Source organism: Abramis brama, assembly GCF_963993115.1.
Source record: "Abramis brama genome assembly, chromosome: 2".
Classification (NCBI taxonomy): Eukaryota; Metazoa; Chordata; class Actinopteri; order Cypriniformes; family Leuciscidae; genus Abramis; species Abramis brama.
This window is the reverse complement of record NC_139964.1, coordinates 13,393,811-13,415,613: the sequence shown is the minus strand read 5'-3', so window position 1 is coordinate 13,415,613 and position 21,803 is coordinate 13,393,811. Positions and strand designations below refer to the sequence as shown.

Below are 21,803 nucleotides of genomic sequence, written 5' to 3'. Positions count from 1 at the left end.
TGTTCTTGTGTTTCTCTTTTCTTCAGTGATTCTGCTTACAATCACTTACATATTCCCTTAATTATCTCACTGCATCGTTACTTTTTACTTGTAGTGTGGATTTCCCTGTGGGGTTGAAAGGGTTAACTGTGTAAGATAAAAAAGACACACCCACAAAATGTATTTTAACAGTAATAAACTGTAAGTTATAAAACAGGTTTATACTGGCAACACTGTTGCCAGTAGTTTACTGTAAAATTAATTTTTTGGGTCACCATTGTGCAGAAGAGTAGAGCCTGTGCTTCAGTCCAGGAGAAGATCTACAAACATTGATGATTTGCTGCATGTTGCTTTATTTAACAGGCGGTGACTGTGTAGTTGCTGGTCCAGTGGAAATCTTTTTATGTACAATAGTTTTTTAGTGGTCTCAAATGAAAGAAGTTCAAAGTAATACTTTGCTCACATTATTAATGCATTATAAATTTTAGTTAATACATTTAAATGACAGATGGTCAATTTAAGGCAGTCGGTTTCTGCGAGTGTAATTAGTTAACTATAATTTAGTGCATTTTTACAGAAACAAACTAGATTACAGTAAAGAACTGTACAATTAACAGTATTTTACTGGCAACAGTGTTGCCAGTATTTTACTGTAAAAAACCCCGGTAAGGTCTAACAGTGTAGGGTGCAATAAACTTCTTGTTAAACACTTGTTTATGATGCCCGTTTCTCATTTTTTGTGGTGTCTTAGGAGTGCTAGAAACCAGCACTATGTCAGTGAACAAAATATAGTGTTTTTTTATGTACTGTGTGTAGTAGCCTTAGCTTGGGTGTAACGGAGTAAAAAAAAACAAAAAAAAACGCGTTATTGCCACCTACTATATAACTACAGACCTACTACCAGTGCAAGTCGTATTACTGCATTTGTTATTACATAAAAATTCGCAAATGTATTTTAATACACAAGTATAAACTTTGCTGTGGCTCTTTTGAAAAATTTCTTCCTTCTAAATAAAAAGGTTCCCGACCCCTGATGTAGAGATACATGAACTACGTGACCGTGTGACGGCGAGATCACAACTCTCATATTTAACGGCTCTGTTTTCATCATCATAAAAAGAATATGAACTAACTTCCAGTTGAAATGTATGTTGCTATAGGCTATATTTAGGACGTTTTTATAGGAATGTTGTTCCGAACAACAGCAAGTTTGCGAGTGTAATTTTGTGCAGTAATCATTGTATTAATCTTATCTAGTTCAATCTATTTTTTCTCTCTCTAGCAATCTCCAAGTGTAATGGTCTTTAATATTTGTTATGCTGTTAATTCTAATTTATTGAATGTCAGAAAAGTGTGGAATTTTACAACTAGAGCCTTATTGTTTTCTGCCTTTTATTGGAAACATAAACAATATGGATACTCAAGTTTTAAAACATTAATAATCTAAATGAAGTAAGCATAAAAAAAGCATAAAGAGAAACATGCTATAGTGATTACACACTTTTACATAAATTCATTAATCGTTTACTTTCATTATCGCACATCCATCGATAAAATGATCGCCTGATTGATTCAGTCACACTCATCATGGCACTCCTGTCAATCATTCTGGGCTCCTCCCACAAAGAGATACATAAAGGCTGTAATATTTACTGTGTCCAAAATACTACAGCCTCTTCTTGTTAGGTTGAAAAAGAAAGAAAGAAAGTGAAAACATTAATATTTAAATATTTAAATAAAGCATCAACAACGTGTCAAGAGGAAAGGCTAATAGATAGGGTTTTGTCTCTATCTAGTGGGTATTCTTACTTACTGGAAGATTTTCATACAGAGGCGAGTCCAGTTCGGGTTTACAATCATCAAGTTGAGCAGTCTTTATGAATGAAGACAAAGTAAAAACAGGAGTGTGTTATTTAAATCTCCATATACACTCACCTAAAGCATTATTAGGAACACCATACTAATACTGTGTTTGACCCCATTTCGCCTTCAGAACTGCCTTAATTCTACGTGGCATTGATTCAACAAGGTGCTGAAAGCATTAGCTTTAGAAATGTTGGCCCATATTGATAGGATAGCATCTTGCAGTTGATGGAGATTTGTGGGATGCACATCCAGGGCACGAAGCTCCTGTTCCACCACATCCCAAAGATGCTCTATTGGGTTGAGATCTGGTGACTGTGGGGGCCATTTTAGTACAGTGAACTCATTGTCATGTTCAAGAAACCAATTTGAAATGATTCGAGCTTTGTGACATGGTGCATTATCCTGCTGGAAGTAGCCATCAGAGGATGGGTACATGGTGGTCATAAAGGGATGGACATGGTCAGAAACAATGCTCAGGTAGGCCGTGGCATTTAAACGATGCCCAATTGGCACTAAGGGGCCTAAAGTGTGCCAAGAAAACATCCCCCACACCATTACACCACCACCACCAGCCTGCACAGTGGTAACAAGGCATGATGGATCCATGTTCTCATTCTGTTTACGCCAAATTCTGACTCTACCATCTGAATGTCTCAACAGAAATCGAGACTCATCAGACCAGGCAACATTTTTCCAGTCTTCAACTGTCCAATTTTGGTAAGCTCGTGCAAATTGTAGACTCTTTTTGGTAAGTGGTACCCGGTGGGGTCTTCTGCTGTTGTAGCCCATCCGCCTCAAGGTTGTGCGTGTTGTGGCTTCACAAATGCTTTGCTGCATACCTCGGTTGTAACAAGTGGTTATTTCAGTCAAAGTTGCTCTTCTATCAGCTTGAATCAGTCGGCCCATTCTCCTCTGACCTCTAGCATCAACAAGGCATTTTCGCCCACAGGACTGCCGCATACTGGATGTTTTTCCCTTTTCACACCATTCTTTGTAAACCCTAGAAATGGTTGTGCGTGAAAATCCCAGTAACTGAGCAGATTGTGAAATTCTCAGACTGGCCCGTCTGGCACCAACAACCATGCCATGCTCAAAATTGCTTAAATCACCTTTCTTTCCCATTCTGACATTCAGTTTGGAGTTCAGGAGATTGTCTTGACCAGGACCACAACCCTAAATGCATTGAAGCAACTGCCATGTGATTGGTTGATTAGATAATTGCATTAATGAGAAATTGAACAGGTGTTCCTAATAATCCTTTAGGTGAGTGTACTTAGTCAATATAGATATGTTCACACTGTTCACACACTGCTTTTAAATAAAAGCATCAACAACATGTGTCAAGAGGAAAGGCTAATAGATTGGGTTTTGTCTCTATCTAGTGGGTATTTTTACTTACTGGAAGATTTTCATACAGAGACGAGTCCAGTTCGGGTTTACAATCATCAAGTTGAGCAGTCTTTATGAATGAAGACAAAGTAAAAACAGGAGTGTGTTAATTAATAATTCCTTACATTTATATAGCGCTTTTCTCTGCACTCAAAGCGCTTTACATAGAAGGGGGAATCTCCTCAACCACCACCAATGTGCAGCATCCACCTGATTACTTAATTAACACTTAATTAAATTCCCATATACTTAGTCAACATAGATATTTCCACACTGACATTGAGCGTTTAATTCCTTTTGGCTAAAGGTGAAGAGAGTTTAGTCTACTGTAGGAAACACTTACCATTACATTCTCATACACAAGATCACTCAATTCAACATCATAAGCGTTGCATCTGACATGATCAGGTCTGGAATGATTCATCTTTGCCATTAAAGAAAAAAACAGAATAAAGAGAAAATAAATAACGTCTATAAACAACTCACTAGAAAAAGTCTCTGCTACATTCAGACTTTCAATCATTTAGATACCAGTTAATTTCCCTGATCAGTAAACTTCTGATAATTATTCTCACCTGAGACTCCTGTGTGTCATTTCTCTTTTTCATCCTCCTGATTCCCCTTTAAAGACAGTAATTTGACACAATTACAACCAATCAGATTCAGAAATTATTTGATGTTTAATACACAGATATGATTTTAACTAAAGGTATTTCTCTATAGGATGTGGCACTGCCACTTTGAATGGGATGAAATCGGGTCTATCTTCAGGATTTACTGCAGTAATGAGCTTCAGATTTCATTATTCAATAACTAACTGAGTAGCTGTCAGTGTGGAAAGAAAGAATGGGAAATGTTGCCTTAAGTTCACGTTCATCACGACCAGAGACGAACCTACATTAGAGGGGACCTATTATTTTTCGAAGTTTAACATGCTTTTTTATTATATCCAACAAAGCAGGAAAAACAACGAAGAAGAATGAATAACAGAACTGTAGTGACACACTAGATGGCAATACAACAGTGACACCTATTGGCAAATTACTATATAACAACACTCCCACTTAATTTTACAATAGGACTAAGCCATTTCTTAGTAAATTATATTAACACACACACACACACACACACACACACACACACACACACACACAAAAAAAAACATTTCTTAATCCTTTTTCCATGTTAATCGTTTTACACCCATAACATATTTAACACTAAACACAGTTTAGCCATTTAAGATCAGACTAAAGAGAATTAAATGAAACCGAGTCCAATCTCACTCCTAAGATACTCAAACTTCTGTCACACCACTGGCTTGGTCAAGATATCTGCCTTCATGTCATCTGTGGGACAATACTGCAGTTGTATTTGTCCATTCTGCACACATTCACAAATGTAATGGTAGCGAATGTCAATGTGCTTGGTTCTTGAATGATCAACTGGATTCTTTGCGATTGCTATTGCTCCTTGGTTGTCCTCCAGGATCACCACAGGAGAGCATCCATTCCAAGATCACTTAGTAGTCGTCTTAGCCAGACACATTCCTGAGCTGCTTGGCTAAAGCCTGGTTCACACGGGACGATTTTAAAATCGTCGGCCGATTTTCCAAACCTGAGAGACCCCACACATGGCGATAAAAAATCACGGGTCTAACAGTTTTGGTCGTACAGTGTGTGGTGCGCAGCCACACGGCAAAATCAACACATCACACACGAACCGATTTGACTCCCGAGCATTCCCATGTCAGACGGGAAATCTCGCAAAATCCCTCGAGATCAAGCGTAATTTAATACTGTGCTTACGAGGATACTTGACAAAGTGAACATTTTGGCATACTTTTGTGTGTTTTTGTCCGTTCAAGCGTGAAAGAGAACTCAATGCGGCAGCGCGCTGTCTGAAGCGGGATTCTGTGCGCATGAGTTCTGTGTGTGTGTGTGTGTGTGTGCGCGTGTGTGTGCATCACACAGAGAGGAGATTTACAGACAGCGCGCCGCCAGTACAGATGTAAGTTCTTTTTTGCGTTTTATCGCGCTTGAATTGTTTCTTAGCACTTGAATGAATGATAGCGTGATAAAATACTATAGTATAGAGCAGCCAATGGATGAAAGAAAAATCTACACGCCACAGTCCACAGGCTGCGTGCTCGTTTGTCCCCGGGGGACACCACACACGAGGAGAAATCGGGCCAAAACAATCCAACATGTTGGATATCCCCGATTTGAGATCGGAGCGGTCCCGAAGTCCTTCCGAGCAGACGAGAGCAGCCTTAAGACACCACACACGGCAGGAATATCTGATCAGATTATTTTACAATATCGGAGCATCCTTAAGATTGTCGGAAGGGGTGAATCGGGACTAAAATCGGCCTAATTATCCTGCCGTGTGAACCAGGCTTAAGTGCAACATACTCAGCCTCTGCTGTTGAAAGAGCAACAGTTGACTGTTTCTTGCTGAGCCAACTCACCGCTCCTCCACCCAGTAAGAACACGTTACCGGTTGTAGAGCGACGATTGTCCTGGTCTCCAGCCCAGTCAGCATCTGAGAAACCGACCAAAGTTCCAGACTCTGACCGCTCATACTTGAGAGTGAGTTTCAGTGTTCCCTTCAAGTACCGTAGAATTCTCTTCACCGCAGTCAGATGTGCAACACTTGGATTTGCATTGAACTTTGACACAACGCTCACTGCTTGTGCTATGTCGGGTCGTGTGGCCATTGCAGCATACAGTAGGCTACCTACCATAGACTGGTAAGTACTTGGGTTCACAGGCTTGCTGACACCATCATTCCTTTTTAGCTTTACATTTACATCAGCTGGAGTTGCAACGGGATTTGCCTCATGCATACCATACTTTTGAAGAATGGCTTCAATGTAATGCTGCTGATGAAGTAACACACAGTTTTTTTCTTTGTCTTGGATGACAGAGGCCCCAAGATATAGGACAGTTCTCTCATGTCCTTCATCTTGTAGTGCTTCTTAAGAGCGAGTTTCAGCTCTTCCATGCTTTCCATCGACTCTGTGATCAGAATTAGATCATCAAAATACACAGCTAATATCTCCAGCTCCTGTCGAGATCTCACGAACACACACGGGTCTGATGTACTCTGTTTGATGCCAATGTCCTTCATGAACTCTGTGAAAGTTTTACTCCAGCAGCGAGGGGACTGCTTCAGTCCATATATTGACTTCTTCAGCTTGCACACCAAACTTTCCTCCCCTGGTCTGATGTATCCCTCTGGTTGCTCCATATATATTTCCTCATCCAGGTGTCCATTTAGAAATGCGGTTACCACATCCATCTGATGCACATGCATGTTATTCTGGACAGCGAAGGACAACGTACGAATTGAGCTAAAACGTACCACGGGTGAAAAGGTTTCATCGTAGTCGGCACCATACTTCTGTGAGTAACCCTTAGCAACAAGTCTGCACTTGTATCTCTCCACTCGTCCGTCACTATGATGCTTGACTTTAAACACCCATCTCGATCCTATGGCCTTCCGATCCTTTGGCAATTTCACTAAATCCCACGTCTTATTTTCCAGCAGTGATTCATGTTCCAAGTCAGCCGCCTCCTGCCATTCTTTTGCATTAGGACTCATCATTGCCACTTTCAGTGTGCTTGGTTCTGCAACAAAACAAACACTTGCATAATAGGAATAATTGGTCAACTTCCTGTTTCCTGTTTCGAATGCGCATGCGTCGCGTCTGAACGCGTTGTTGTCTTTGGAGCTCCATCGATTGATTTATAATTCTTGATTTCTCTTTAAACTCACTTACAACGAACATTTTCTATTTTTCCTCACCTCATAGTTATAACGCGGACTGTTGAGCAGATGCGTCTCAAGCCTAGTGATCCAACGCTGGATACTCTTATAGGTTACGTCCGTGGATCACGGCTGAACGCGTCTTCTCCGCACTCATTTATAAACAAACATTTTTTTCGCCTATCGTGCGTCTACTCCACACCCGTACCACTAAAAAGACGGATTTTATCCAAGACTTAAGCCATAAATTAGTATTAATATTGATAGCATCACTGGTAGCGTCGTTGCTAACTTAACTTACTGTCCATCTGTTAAAATGGCGAATATATCAGATGTAAGTAGTCTACCTTTTGGTGCAGGTGAGGACACATTTGAGCTACACGCGGTACAGTCTGAGCTGGAAGCTGTTGAGAAACAGATCCACGACCTTTTAGTGAGAAAAGCCGAGCTGATAGACCGGCGGTTAGCTCTTGAAACATCACGCGCCGATGCACACAAATCAGTGATTAACGTTACTAACCCGCTGACTCCGACCTCGTCTACTCCGTGCGTTACTCAGCATCGGTCACGAGCGTCGAGGCCGCGATCAGCTATGGTCTCGTTTACGCCGGCTCCAACATGCCACCACGAAGCCTGGATATTTCCGCAGCGGAAGACGCGAGTCAGGTCTAGACCAAGAAAACTCTCTCCGACCCTCCCGGTTTTCGAGATATCCACACAAAACCGCTTCTCCCCTCTTCGCGAAACAGAACGCGATGCTGTGATCATCGGTGATTCCATCGTTCGACACGTACACGCTACGTTAAATAAAAGTAAGGTGCATAGTCACTGCTTTCCTGGTGCTCGTGTTTCTGAAATCGCTGCTCACGTTCCCGAGATTCTGAACGAGCGCGTCGGAACTGTGGTCCTGCACGCGGGAGGGGCCGACATCAGGCTGCGCCAGACAGAGGTTCTGAAGAAAGACTTCAGGAATCTGATCGATACGGTACGCAGCACATCGCCTGATATAATGATCATTGTGTCAGGACCGCTTCCCACGTACCGACTAGGTCATGAAAAGTTTAGTAGATTATTCGCGCTAAATGAATGGTTAATATCATGGTGCAATGAGCAGAAACTGCTCTTTGTAAATAATTGGAATCTGTTTTGGGAGCGTCCTAGGCTTTACCGTGCTGATGGCTTACACCCAAGCAGATTCGGATCGGATCTTCTGTCAGATAACATCTCCAAAATGTTAAATACCTTTTGACTAGTAACCAAAAGTCCAAATCATAGTCTCTGCTGCACCAAATTAACTGATATAAATAGTGTAGAACATTGCATAGAAACTGTGTCTATTCCTCGTTTAGTGAGATCAAATAATAAATCTACTGCAGGATCTAGAAAAAATCTAATTGTTATTAAACCAGAAAATGTTGCTATTAGTAATCAAAAACAATTTCTAAAGCTAGGTCTTCTAAACATTAGATCACTCACACCTAAGGCAGTTATTGTAAATGAAATAGTCACAGATAATAGCTTCGATGTACTTTGCCTTACTGAAACTTGGCTTAAACCTAATGATTATTTCGGTCTAAATGAGTCTACTCCATCTGGATACTCCTATAAGCACGAACCCCGTCTGATTGGTCGTGGCGGCGGTGTTGCAACAATCTATAGAGATATTCTCAATGTTACTCAGAAAACGGGTTATAAGTTTATTTCGTTTGAAATACTTGTACTAAATGTTACGCTCTTAGATGTTAGAAAAAAATCCATATTATCTCTAGCCTTGGCTACCGTATATAGACCGCCTGGGCCTTACGCTGATTTCCTAAAAGAGTTTGCAGATTTTCTCTCAGATCTATTGGTCAATGTAGATAAAGCATTAATTGTTGGAGATTTTAACATACACGTAGATAATTCAAATGATGCGTTAGGGGCTGCGTTTACAGATTTATTAAATTCCTTTGGGGTCAAGCAAAACGTCACCGGACCAACTCATCGTCTTAATCACACACTCGATTTAATTATATCATATGGAACCGATCCAACCGATATAGATATCATTCCACAAAGTGATGATGTCACTGACCATTACTTGGTAACTTGCATATTACGTACTGCTGTAATATGTCATGCTGTGCCGCGTTTTCGACCAGGCAGAACAATCCTTCCATCCACCATAGATAATTTCTCAAATTGCTTATCTAATCTGTCTCAGCTGCTGCCTGAACCCAAACAAACAGATGAACTAGAAGAACTAACTAGCACTATGAGCACCATTCTCTCTAGAACATTGGATGTTGTTGCACCCATTAGATTAAAAAAGGCCAGAGAGAAAATTAAAGCACCATGGTACAATAATACTACGCATGTTCTAAAGAGAGAAACCCGTAATTTAGAGCGTAAATGGAAACAAACTAATTTAGAGGTCTTTAGAATCGCGTGGAAAGACAGTATGTCACGTTATAAAAAGGCCCTAAAAGCGGCCAGGGCTGAGCACCTCCGCAAACTAATAGAAAACAACCAAAACAATCCTAGGTTTTTATTTAACACCGTGGCTAGACTAACAAATAAACAGACGTCACCCGAACAAAATATCCCGTTACAGTTTAGTAGTAATGATTTCATGAACTTCTTCACTGAGAAAATAGAAAACATCAGAACCACAATTGTAAACGTTCAATCCTCAATCGCACCTTATAATTCAGCCTCAATTATCCCCCCGCAAGAACAATTACAGTGCAACTATAGAACAAAAAGAGTTAAATAAACTTATCACTTCATCTAAAACAACAACATGTTTATTAGATCCTATACCAACTAAACTACTGAAGGAAGTGTTACCTGTAGTGGAAGAGCCTCTCCTCAATATTATTAACTCATCTTTATCTTTAGGTCATGTTCCAAGAACATTTAAACTGGCAGTTATAAAACCTCTCATTAAGAAACCACAATTAGATCATAATAATCTAGCAAATTATAGACCCATTTCAAATCTACCTTTTATGTCTAAAATACTAGAAAAAGTTGTGTCCACTCAACTGGGCTCTTTCTTGCAAGAAAATGATATCTATGAAAAGTTTCAGTCAGGATTCAGGCCGCATCATAGCACTGAAACTGTGCTCGTTAAAATCACAAATAATTTACTCTTAGCTTCTGACCAAGGCTGTATCTCAATACTAGTTTTACTTGATCTAAGTGCTGCGTTCGATACTATAGATCACACAATACTCTTAGATCGACTACAAAATTATACTGGTGTTCAAGGACAAGCATTAAGCTGGTTTAGATCATACTTATCTGACCGCTACCATTTTGTCTATTTAAATGGAGAAAAATCGATCATAACTCCAGTAAACTATGGAGTGCCGCAGGGATCTGTGTTGGGCCCTCTGTTATTCTCAATATATATGATGCCACTTGGAAATATTATAAGGAAACATGGAATTAGTTTCCATTGTTATGCTGATGACACTCAAATATATATTTCATCACGGCCGGATGAAAACGCTAAATTATCCAAATTGACAGAGTGTGTTAAAGATATAAAAGATTGGATGACGCGTAATTTTCTTTTATTAAATCCATACAAGACAGAGGTAATACTTATCGGTTCAAAAAACCGCCCACAGAACCTCTCACAATACAACTTTGACATCGTAGGATGTCCTGTTACTTTATCCTCTACAGTAAAAGACCTGGGTGTTATACTCGATTGTAACCTGTCTTTTGAAAATCATATTTCGTATGTTACAAAAACAGCCTTTTTCCACCTTAGAAACATTGCTAAGCTACGTAATATGCTATCAGTTTCTGATGCAGAAAAGTTAGTTCATGCATTCATGACCTCGAGACTAGATTACTGTAATGCTTTATTAGCCGGTTGTCCTGCATCCTCAATAAACAAGCTACAGTTAGTCCAAAATGCAGCTGCTAGAGTTCTTACTAGATCAAGAAAATATGATCATATAACACCGATTTTATCATCACTACATTGGCTACCTATAAAGTTCCGTATTAATTATAAGGTATTGCTACTGACTTATAAAGCCCTAAACGGCTTAGCTCCAGTCTATTTAACGGATCTTCTATCACCCTATAATCCATCGCGCTCTTTAAGATCAATAAATTCAAGGCTTTTGGTCATACCTAGGATATCCAGATCAACCAAAGGAGGGAGAGCATTTTCACATTTGGCTCCAAAACTCTGGAATAGCCTTCCTGATACTGTTCGTTGCTCGGACTCGCTCTCCCAGTTTAAAACTAGATTAAAGACGCATCTTTTCAGCCAGGCATTCATATAATATTGTTAATCTCACAGTTTCAAACTACAATCCGGCCTCTAGTTCATAAATGCCAGAGGAGAACTGGCCCCCGACTGAGCCTGGGTTCTCCCAAGGTTTTTTTTTTTTCTCCATTAGGTCACCTGATGGAGTTTTAGGACACCATTAGGTCACTTGATGGAGTTTTTTCGGTTCCTTGCCACTGTTGCCTTTGGCTTGCTCAGTTGGGGATATTTTGGGGATATTTAATTTTATTCTATCAATCAATAAATTCCACTAGAAACAAACTTTGTTGTATTATTTTATTTTAATACTGTGAAGCTGCTTTGATACAATCTGTATTGTGAAAAGCGCTATACAAATATACTTGATTTGATAATGATCCACAGTCACCAGGTCGGCAAACTCATCATAACCATATCTCTTAGGTGGTTTTCTGATTCCGCCACCTTCTCTAGCAGTTTCATCGACAGTAGCATCGACTGGTGTTCTCTCGTCAGTTTTCACAATAACTTCGTTCTCCGAACAAGAAATGTCCACTTTCTTGTTTCAAGTCAAAGTCTGATTTGTTGAAGATCACATCCCGACGAATTAGAATCCTCTTTTTTTCTTCATCGAACAAGCGATAGCCCTTGGCATTGTTGGCATATCCCACGAAACGAAGCTTCACAGCCTTCTTGTCCAGTTTTCTTCTTTCTGTGTCTAGGACATGTGCATAAGCTACGCAACCAAACACTTTCATGTGACTCACATTTGGCTGTTTGTCGCACCATCTCTGGTAGGGCATCACTTGTTTCAGTACAGATGTGGGGAGTCTGTTCTGTATGTAAGCTGCGGTCGCTAGTACAGCCTCTGCCCAGTACGACTTTGGTAATTTAGCATGAGAGAGCATGGTTCTCGCTGCTTCACTTAATGTCCTATTTTTTTCTTTCTGCAACACCATTTTGCTGAGGTGTGTGAGGTACAGTTGTCTCATGGTGGATACCTTGAGCCTTCAAGTATTCTTGAAATTCTTTGGATGTGCATTATCCGTTCTTAGTCTTGCCATTTTCAGTCCGCACTCATTGGATAATATTTTCTCAAATTCCTTGAATTTGCAAAGAACTTCACTCTTCTGTTTCATAAATTATACCTTGCAACATCTAGAATAGTCATCAATAAAAGTCACAAAGTACTTTGATCCACCTACAGATTCAGTCTGCATGGGACCACAGACGTCACTATGAACCAACTGTAGTTTATGTTTGGAACGGATCTCTCCCAACTGGCTTATGTGGCTTCCTAGACAGCTTGCCTTCCATACATGCTTCACAGAAGGGAACTTCTTTCTCAGCAGGAAGGTCCACTCCATTCACCAGTTTTTTAAGTTCTTTCAACTTAGTGGTGTGACCCAATCGCTGGTGCCACAAACTGGCTGCTATTAATGCACTTGATGCACAGTGACAGACGGGCGAACTTCCCTCGTCATCCAGCTGATACAATCCATCAGATCTTTGTGTTCCCATTCCTCTGAGATTTCCATTTTTATCACGGATGGAACAGCGAGACTTCTTGAACTGCACCGTATTTCCTTTTTTTACAGCAGCTCCCACTGAGAAAAGATTCCCGGATAACTTGGGAACATACAGCACATCAAGCATTGTGACATTTTTTACATCACTGATTTTTAATGTCATTCTTAGTTTAACGTTACCAAGTCCTAGAGCGTCAACCACTCTGCCATCACCGAGTTTCACAGACTGTGCTTTTGGAAATTGCTGGTAGTCTTGAAGAATTTATTCATGACACGTCATGTGCTTTGAGGCGCCAGAGTCGATTAACCACTCGACCTGTTGTGTCATCTTATCCTTATCCTTATCCATCTTATCCTCTCTGGCGACGAAGGCACTTTCAGATGAGTCTTCATCATGTTCACATGTTACATTTTTGGCTTTGTGTGTTTTAGTCTGTTTTTTCTTATTTGGACAGTCACGCTTGATATGTCCTTCTTTCCCACACTTGTAACATCTCCACGATCTGTCTGCTCTCACTGCCTTGGTGTTAGCCTGCATATCACTACGAACTTGTGTTGACAGCGCTGATGCGCCACCGGACGCAGCACCACTGGACATAGTACCGCCATAGTTACCATCAGCAGACACTCGCTTTTGTTCTTCATTTATCAATGCTTGCTGAACAAACTGCAGCGTTAAACTGTCCAACTTAGTTTACAGTGCAGTGACAATTGTAGCATAGCTTGGTGGCAAGCTACCCAGTAGTGTTACAATCTGGTCCTCCTCTTCAATCACCGCACCTATTGCCCCTAGCTGGTCAGTTAACTCCTTCATTCGTTTCAAATGTTCAGTTATGTTTTCTCCTTCATTCATTTCACATCTGAAGTATTTTTTTCTTCAGAAACAGTTTGTTTGCAAGAGTGTCTCTCTCAAAATGTCATTTTAGCGTGTCCCACGCTTCCTTAGGGGTCTTACAGCTTGTTATCAGGTACAACTGGGGCGTACTCACATTCAGCACCAACACAGACAACGCCTTTTCTTTCCGTTTTTCAAATTCTGCTCTTGCCTGTGCATTTGCTCCTCCTGCCACAGTGTCAGTCTCCATCACCATGCCCCATAGCCCTTTAGCTTTCATCAAATGTTCCATTTGAAATTTCCACGTTGCCCATTTCTCTGTCCCACTCAGCTTTTCAATAAACAGTTTATCCTCCATTGTGAGTTCCACAACACTGTCTATTTCACACACACACAAAAAGAACCTGTGTAAAAGTACCTCTTCTTTGCTTTAGCGAAGATCTGGGCCCATAACCTATTGAAGTTTCACATGCTTTTTTATTATATCCAACAAAGCAGGAAAAACAACGAAGAAGAATGAATAACAGAACTGTAGTGACACACTGGCAATACAACAGTGACACCTATTGTCAAATTACTATATAACAACATTATGCTCCTTTTCACAAGATGTAAAATAAATCTCTGATGTCCCCAGAGTGTGTATGTGAAGTTTTAGCTCAAAATACCCAACACATATTTTTTTACAGAATGTTTAAATTGTCACTTTTTGGTGCTCAGAAAAACGCGCTGTTTTAGTGTGTGCCCTTTAAATGCAAATAAGCTGCTGCTGCACAGCACAGGGGGCGGAGCTTCATGAGCTTGCGCTCAGTCTCAGGACAATTTCATCTCACGGAATGATGATAATATCAGAAACTCTCAGTAACGGTGTTCATTTCGACCCAGAGTCGGAGAATAATGCCTACAGAGTCAGAGTGCTGTATGGAGATGGAACAGGTATAGTTTAGTAGTTTAATTACGGTTATAACGTATTTGTCATCTGCTTGTATGTATCCACTATTAATAGCCTACAAGTCTGCTGTTTCGGACCAGCTCTGAATGATGATCAAACATATACTGATGAGTTTAATAAAGTTTATTGTACATCACACAAAAGATGAAGCGTCAGTTTGAGTCCAGAAAATCACCGTAAGAGCTGAGTAAACACAGTATAAGAAGTGCGTAAGTAACGTTACATAAATGAATTTCGGTAGAGTTGAGGGAGCATTTTCATTGAAAACAAAGTAATTCCACCTTGTCTTCAGCGGCTGCCTCAGATGTCGGGAGTAAATAGAGAGAGCGATGTGGATTAATACATCCAGCCACACAACACCTACAACGCTTGGGAGACATTCTTGTCAGTGCAGCAATGGCGGATGTGTACAACTCGCTGTGAACTCGATCAGGGCGGGTCTATGTTGAAACGGCAGTGTCTGTCAACACTCGTGGGCGGGGCCTGTGCTTAGTGATGTCACTAAAACAGCATTCTGAAAACAGGTCGTTGGGAGACACTGCTGATGATTTATGGGAATTAATAAAAAAGGAGTGAGTGGATTTGTATCACTATTGGGTGGTTGTGTACACACACTGCCAACACACATTTATGTCCAAACAGCATGCAGAAGTGAATTTAGCACAATAGGTCCCCTTTAAGTGTGTGGGTCCCAGGGAAAATTAGTTAATGAGGCCCTTCTAAAATATGTTTTTAACATAAACATAAAGTGCTATTTTTTTAATTAACAAAATGTCAATCTTCATCTTTATAGAAGAAGATACAATACATCTGATAATCTTCATATTTATGATGGACTGTCACCATAAAAACTGTGCTTTGTATGGTGGTGACAGGAACAAGCTGTTTAATCTCTATTTTATTATTTTATTAGTTCATGACGTCTCACTGAATTCACAACTTTCTAACTCAGTCATTCATTCACACACACGAGAGAGTACCACAAACACACATCTTACCAAATCACTAACATCGTAATGATCACTGCAGCTCCACAAACCCCTCCAATGGATATGTATAATATCACCAGACGTCCTGCAACTGAGACAAAAGAGTAAAACATCTGAACAGATTCATTTGAGTCACTATAGAAAGAGTAATGTAAGTTTATGAGCCGCTCTACCTTTACCTGTGACAGTTACAGCGTCTGATCTCTGAGATCCATGTTGATTGTGAGCCTGACAGTAGAAGCGTCCACTCTGTAGTGCACTGAAACTCTGTCCAGATCCAACAGCTGAGGTTTCATTCTCCTTAAACCAGCTGAAGTTCAGAGCAGGAGGGTTTGAGTCACTGGTGCAGTTCAGAGTCACTGAATCTCTCTCCTCTGTTTCACCAGAAACAGACACTAAGACATTCTTTGGCGGGTCTAAAGCAGAAAAAAAATCACATTACTGACAATGTTTAGAGGATTTAATGTCACATTTACTGAACCATCATTAACTCACACATGACATTTAAAGTCACAGCATCAGAGTATTTCTCTCCATGTTCATTGATGGACTTGCACTTGTATTCTCCACTGTCATCAGAGCTGATCTTTGAGATGCTGAAGATTCTTCCAGATCCTACAATCGTTCCTCCTTTAAACCAGTTGATTTCTGCAGGAGGGTTTGAGTCACTGATGCAGTTCAGAGTCACTGAATCTCTCTCCACTATTACACCAGATGGACTGATTGACACTGAGACGCTCCTGGGAGGGACTAAAAAGGACAAAAAATAAAATTCATAATAAATATTACAAAATTATACATTTTGAAATTTTTTAAAAATATACTGGTGATCATTAACTCACACATGACATTTAAAGTCACAGCATGAGAGTATTTCTCCCCATGTTTATTGATGGACTTGCACTTGTATTCTCCACTGTCATCAGAACTGATCTTTGAGATGCTGAAGATTCTTCCAGATCCTACAATCGTTCCTCCTTTAAACCAGCTGATTTCTGCAGGAGGGTTTGAGTCACTGATGCAGTTCAGAGTCACTGAATCTCCCTCCACTATTACACCAGATCCACTTATCAACACTGAGACGCTCCTGGGAGGATCTAACAAAACAAAATTGTATAATCTTTTTTTTCTGTTCTGTTTCTGTTTTCCCCAAAGCATTGTAAGCCTAGGTAGATTGTATAAATCACTGGTACCAATGGTCTCTACGATTGACTTTAGGCCTGTTAAATCCAACACAAATCTTATGCATGAAAATTCAGTCTTATTTTGCATGCCAAAATGTCTTTTAATACTGATGTGGAAAAAAGGCAGATGGGCTGAATGAAATGCAAATTCAAACACTGAAAAGGTGGTGCTTACAGAAAAGAAGAAATAAGAAATAACTCTGTTACTCTGGTACCAGAAGCACAAACTTTTGTTTTAGTGTGAACAAGAACAGATCTTGAGACTCACAATGCTTCGGGAAAACACAGCCCTATTTCTACAACTGTTACCGAACCATCAATAACTCACACATGACATTTAAAGTCACAACATCAGAGTGTTTCTCTCCATGTTCATTGGTGGACTTGCACTTGTATTTTCCACTGTCATCAGAGCTGATCTTTGAGATTCTGTAGATTCTTCCTGATCCTATAATTGTTCTCCTTTTAATCCATCTGATTTGTGCAGGAGGGTTTGAGTCACTGAAGCAGTTCAGAGTCACTGAATCTCCCTCCACTATTACACCAGATGGACTGATGGACACTGAGACGCTCTTTGGAGGGTCTAAAAAGGACAAAAATTAAAACCCTAAATCATCCAATTCAAACACGATCTCCTAGTTTTAAAAAGAACAAAAAGTCAATCTGTACTTGTCACAGACTGGGTTGGTGAAAGGAGCAAGGACTCAAGTGCAGAAAACAAATGGGTATTTATTAACAAAGTAAATAAAACAACACTACAAACAAAAACTCCCCATGGGAGAAAACAGGACAGGCATCAGCAGGAACAGAAAACACAAAGTAACTTAGACAACAAACCAGCACAGGACTGCAAACACAGGGAGACTAAATAGGAAGCAAACAAAAGAGGGTAACGGGAAAGGCAGGTGGGGCAAATGAATCAATAATCAGGTAGCAAGATGGGAGGGGCCAGACAATTGACAGGAGAGCACATGGCACAAGGAAATACATGACAAGCCATGTGCTCACAACAAACCAGACTATACCCAACGCATGACAGACCGGGAATGCCAGAGCTCTGTCACCAACCCAAGATGTAACCCAAACAGAAGTGACAGAACTCACACATGACATTGATCTGAACAGCAGGAGAGATGTGAGTGTGTCCGTCTACAGCACAGCTATATCTGCCTGAATCCTCTCTTCTGACTGACTGCAGCAGGAGTTCATTGTTTCTGTCTCTTCTCTCAGTTAATGGCTGTGAGTTTCTGTACCAGATGAATGTTGCTCTGTCAGTCAGAGCGCAGCTGCTTTTACATCTCAGAGTGACTGAATCTCCCTCTGTCACTCTCTCAGGAGACTCCACCTGAAGATCTGAACACAACACACACATTATATCTAGTGCTGCTGTCATACACTGATTATTATTCAACATAATGCACAGAAGAAGAGACAAACCTCACCAAACTCACCTGTGACAGTAAGAGTCACTCCAGGATAACCAGTATATTTTCCATCAGGTTTATCAGTGATGAATCTGAAATAGTACATGCGTGAATCCTTCAGTGTCACATGACTCAGTCTGACGGTGCAGTTCTGCTGTTTATCTCCCAGATACTGAAGCCTCTGACTGTATTCAGGGTCATTAGACAGATCTAGAAGCTCAACACCCTGTAGCATTGGGCCTTTTGTCCAGAACACTTTCTTGATCTTATATCCAGTAGGGTATTTATAAGTGCATCTCATTATCACTGTTGAGTCCTTTAGTGCACAGATGCGTGAAGGACTGTAACTCACACCCCAATCAGCACTAGAAACCCCTGAAACACAGAATTCATCTCAAACAATTTAGCAGCAGCTTGTGCATATAAAATTGCAGTATCAAATTTATCTTGAGTGTTTCTGAAGTGTTGCATTGACTAACCATGAATCATGAGAAGAACGATCAGAGGAAGAGGAGGAGCCATTCTGACTGATGTCACTATCAACACCTACAACAAATGTACAGTGGCTTATTTTTCAACTTAATGTCTTGTCGTTTTGGTCTCACTGTTACACATTTAGTTTTTCATATTCTCATTGCATTAAAAATTTTATCAAATATATGATATATGTGTCAGTGGTTCAGTGAAGTCTACAGTGGGAGAGATCTGCCTTGTCTAAATACGCAGATGGGAGTTTTACTTACTCAAACATGTTCTAAGGGCAGAAAGGAAAATGATTGGTTTACAGCTTCAACCAATGAAACTGAAGCAAGGGCGGGGTTTTTAGACGTTTGAATTTGAGATGCGCTGCGGAGGGATTCTTGAGGAATAGTCGGAATAAAAGACAGATGTTCGTGGGAGAACGCATTTATTGCAAGGTAAGTTAATTTACTACTATATTTTGTTACAATTCAACATCCTCTAACGTTTACTAAGATAATAAGCGAACATTTTAAAATGCACAGAACTAATCATCGTCTAAATATCGTATTGTATGCATTTTGATTTGACTGTTTCATCAGTCGACCAAAACAAAGCTGCTTATGGGGTAACTGGTGTAAAACATGCTTTTCCAATGCTACCTCGCTGTCTGTTAAATTGATATGCAAGAACAGAACAGAATTTTCTGCGATATTTCAACGGTCAAAATGATTCATCTGTGTATATGTGTATTACGCGCTGCTCTCAGGGCAGGAGTACTCGATGGATTCAAATTGCTGTTATTTTTAGTGTATTACGCGCTGCTCTCAGGGCAGGAGTACTCGATAGATTCAAATTGCTGTTATTTTTAGTGTATTACGCGCTGCTCTCAGGGCAGGAGTACTCAATAGATTCAAATTGCTGTTATTTTTAGTGTATTACGCGCTGCTCTCAGGGCAGGAGTACTCGATAGATTCAAATTGCTGTTATTTTTAGTGTATTACGCGCTGCTCTCAGGGCAGGAGTACTCGATAGATTCAAATTGCTGTTATTTTTAGTGTATTACGCGCTGCTCTCAGGGCAGGAGTACTCAATAGATTCAAATCGCTGTTATTTTAGTGTATTACGCGCTGCTCTCAGGGCAGGAGTACTCAATAGATTCAAATCACAGTTATTTTTAGTGTATTACGCGCTGCTCTCAGGGCAGGAGTACTCAATAGATTCAAATCACAGTTATTTTTAGTGTATTACGCGCTGCTCTCAGGGCAGGAGTATTCAATAGATTCAGATCGCTTTTATTTTATGATGTTTTATTAACAAGGTTCGGGAGGAGCACGTTCAGATAATTAACACAAGTGGAGAGCACAACTTCTCCACGCTTCTAGTCCTAAACACTTACATACGGGGGGAGTACTCTGGGTTCGGGCCGAACTCCGAGCCCTCCCTCTGGACAGCACGCCAAATACGCATTAAACTTTACCCCTTCAAATTATATGTAAGTGTGAACTCGTGAAAGTGTATTATGCGCTGCTCTCAGGGCAGGAGTACTCAATAGATTCAAATCGCTGTTATTTTAGCGCAATACTCGATGCTGTCAGGGAAGGAGTACTTAAGAGATTCTGATTGCTTTGCATTTTCCTAGAAATGAAGTCCTGTAATATTCCTGTATTGCAGGAATATACAGTAGTATTGATACTATGTGCTCTAATAATTTGATACACTAAGCTCAGTTCTAGAATAATTATATTTTTCTCTAACTAATCATTGTTCATTCTTAAAAAAACAAAAACAAAAAAAAAACATCACTCATAAAAACATTAAGTAAAAATGGCTGTCAGCTCCCAGGGCATCACTTTTGTAAAACTAAAGCCAAGTTGTCCCACAATACCAAAATATACAGTACAAAATACTCTTTTTTTCTGTTTATATTTTTGCTGGTTTTATAGTCTAGTAAATCTATAGCCCTACACATTTTTAAGGGTATATTTGATTATTTTTAATCATTTTGTTGTTACATAAGTAGACCATTTCTTTTTGGTCTATTATTAACTTGTTCTTTTATCTCATTCTTCAGTTACCTGAAAGAGCTGGCAGAAACTGGATGAATAAAAGGAGCCAACACTGAAGATGCATGATGCTACCCAGTCTATGATTAAGGCCTGGATGCAAAGACGGAGAGCGTTTGGTTCCACCTGATACAAGCACACAATCTCAGTGTTGACTTTGTGATGCATAAATGTGATTGCAAAATGTGGATCTATGTTCAAATACTTAATTTTCCACTGAGTATTGCAGAGAAACAAAGACACTTAATTTCAGGGTTCCTAGGCAATTTGGAAAAGTTTGGCATTTGATTTGAGTAATTTCCAAGTATGGAAAAATATTTTTGTTTCCATACTTTTCCCACCATTCTGTTTACTAAAATATAAAATTAAGATTTTCTAAAAATACATTTATCAAAAGCAGATTGAATTCATGGCAAAAGTTTAGTGATCATTTAGAGATTGTTTGTCTTTATCATAAGTGAGTCTCTTTTGAATATCACTAAATTAATGTGCATTTACCCCTCTACCAGCAACAGATAAAGGAGCAGACTACCATTTAACTCATGCAACATCAAACCACACAGGTTATAAAGCATTTTAGGTTTCTTCTCATCCTGTTAGTGCTTATCACTTCCAGAAAACTTTTGTACTGATTGTACTGTATACAAAAATGTAATGTTTTATGAATCATTAATGTTTAATATGGTTAGAAAAATCTAGAGAGAGGATTGCAATTTTAAGTCTGTGTGGAAAAGTGTAATATTGAAAATAATTAAAGATATTTGAAAATGAACAAAAACATTTTCTTTTACTGTTTCAATTCCCCTTTCTTACCCCAGGGTACCACGTGGAATTCCTAAAGGCAGAGGTGCTGATAGTGCTCAAGGCCTGTAGGTCAAAATGTGTGTACTTCGGGGGTCTACGAATTGTCACACCTTTTACAATGGGGGAAATTGTAATTATCTGATTAGTCGATTTGAACGTCTCACATTTGGGTTACAGACATATGGTCAAGGAAGGCATCAAAGATTATAAGTTTCTCTGTCCCTTTTATTCTCTGGCTCTTTGTCTCTTTCTACACCCTCTCCCTCTCTTTATATCTTTCAGGAAACACTTTACATATATGGGGGGT

At 39.8% G+C, this 21,803-nt stretch overlaps 3 protein-coding genes across 3 annotated transcripts in view; all 3 read right to left on the bottom strand.

Moving 5' to 3' along the window:
- LOC311077723 (uncharacterized protein) overlaps positions 1-21,803 on the bottom strand; it is a 118,210-nt gene that overhangs the window by 66,694 nt on the left and 29,713 nt on the right. The window lies entirely within an intron of this gene.
- Positions 1,365-18,689, bottom strand: LOC311069424 (B-cell receptor CD22-like; the record flags this gene model as incomplete). Its single annotated transcript, XM_084092588.1, has 13 exons — positions 1,365-1,657; positions 1,793-1,852; positions 3,245-3,304; positions 3,578-3,658; positions 3,810-3,855; positions 15,569-15,650; positions 15,739-15,975; positions 16,055-16,309; positions 16,402-16,656; positions 17,072-17,326; positions 17,848-18,096; positions 18,195-18,542; positions 18,647-18,689. The coding sequence occupies 13 exons, from the start codon at positions 18,687-18,689 to the stop codon at positions 1,646-1,648; spliced, it is 1,983 nt and encodes a 660-aa protein (XP_083948714.1). The 3' UTR covers positions 1,365-1,645.
- The window catches only part of LOC311069432 (uncharacterized protein), a gene marked incomplete at its 3' end in the record, with an annotated part of 22,017 nt that continues 13,914 nt past the window's right edge, over positions 13,701-21,803 (bottom strand). Inside the window, exons 2-6 of the mRNA XM_084092599.1 lie at positions 18,647-18,713; positions 18,195-18,542; positions 15,954-15,975; positions 15,739-15,869; positions 13,701-13,996 (exon numbers count right to left, since the gene is read on the bottom strand). Of these exons, the coding sequence (XP_083948725.1) occupies positions 13,701-13,996; positions 15,739-15,869; positions 15,954-15,975; positions 18,195-18,542; positions 18,647-18,689 (840 nt within the window). The 5' untranslated portion in view covers positions 18,690-18,713. The remainder of the gene's footprint in view (positions 13,997-15,738; positions 15,870-15,953; positions 15,976-18,194; positions 18,543-18,646; positions 18,714-21,803) is intronic.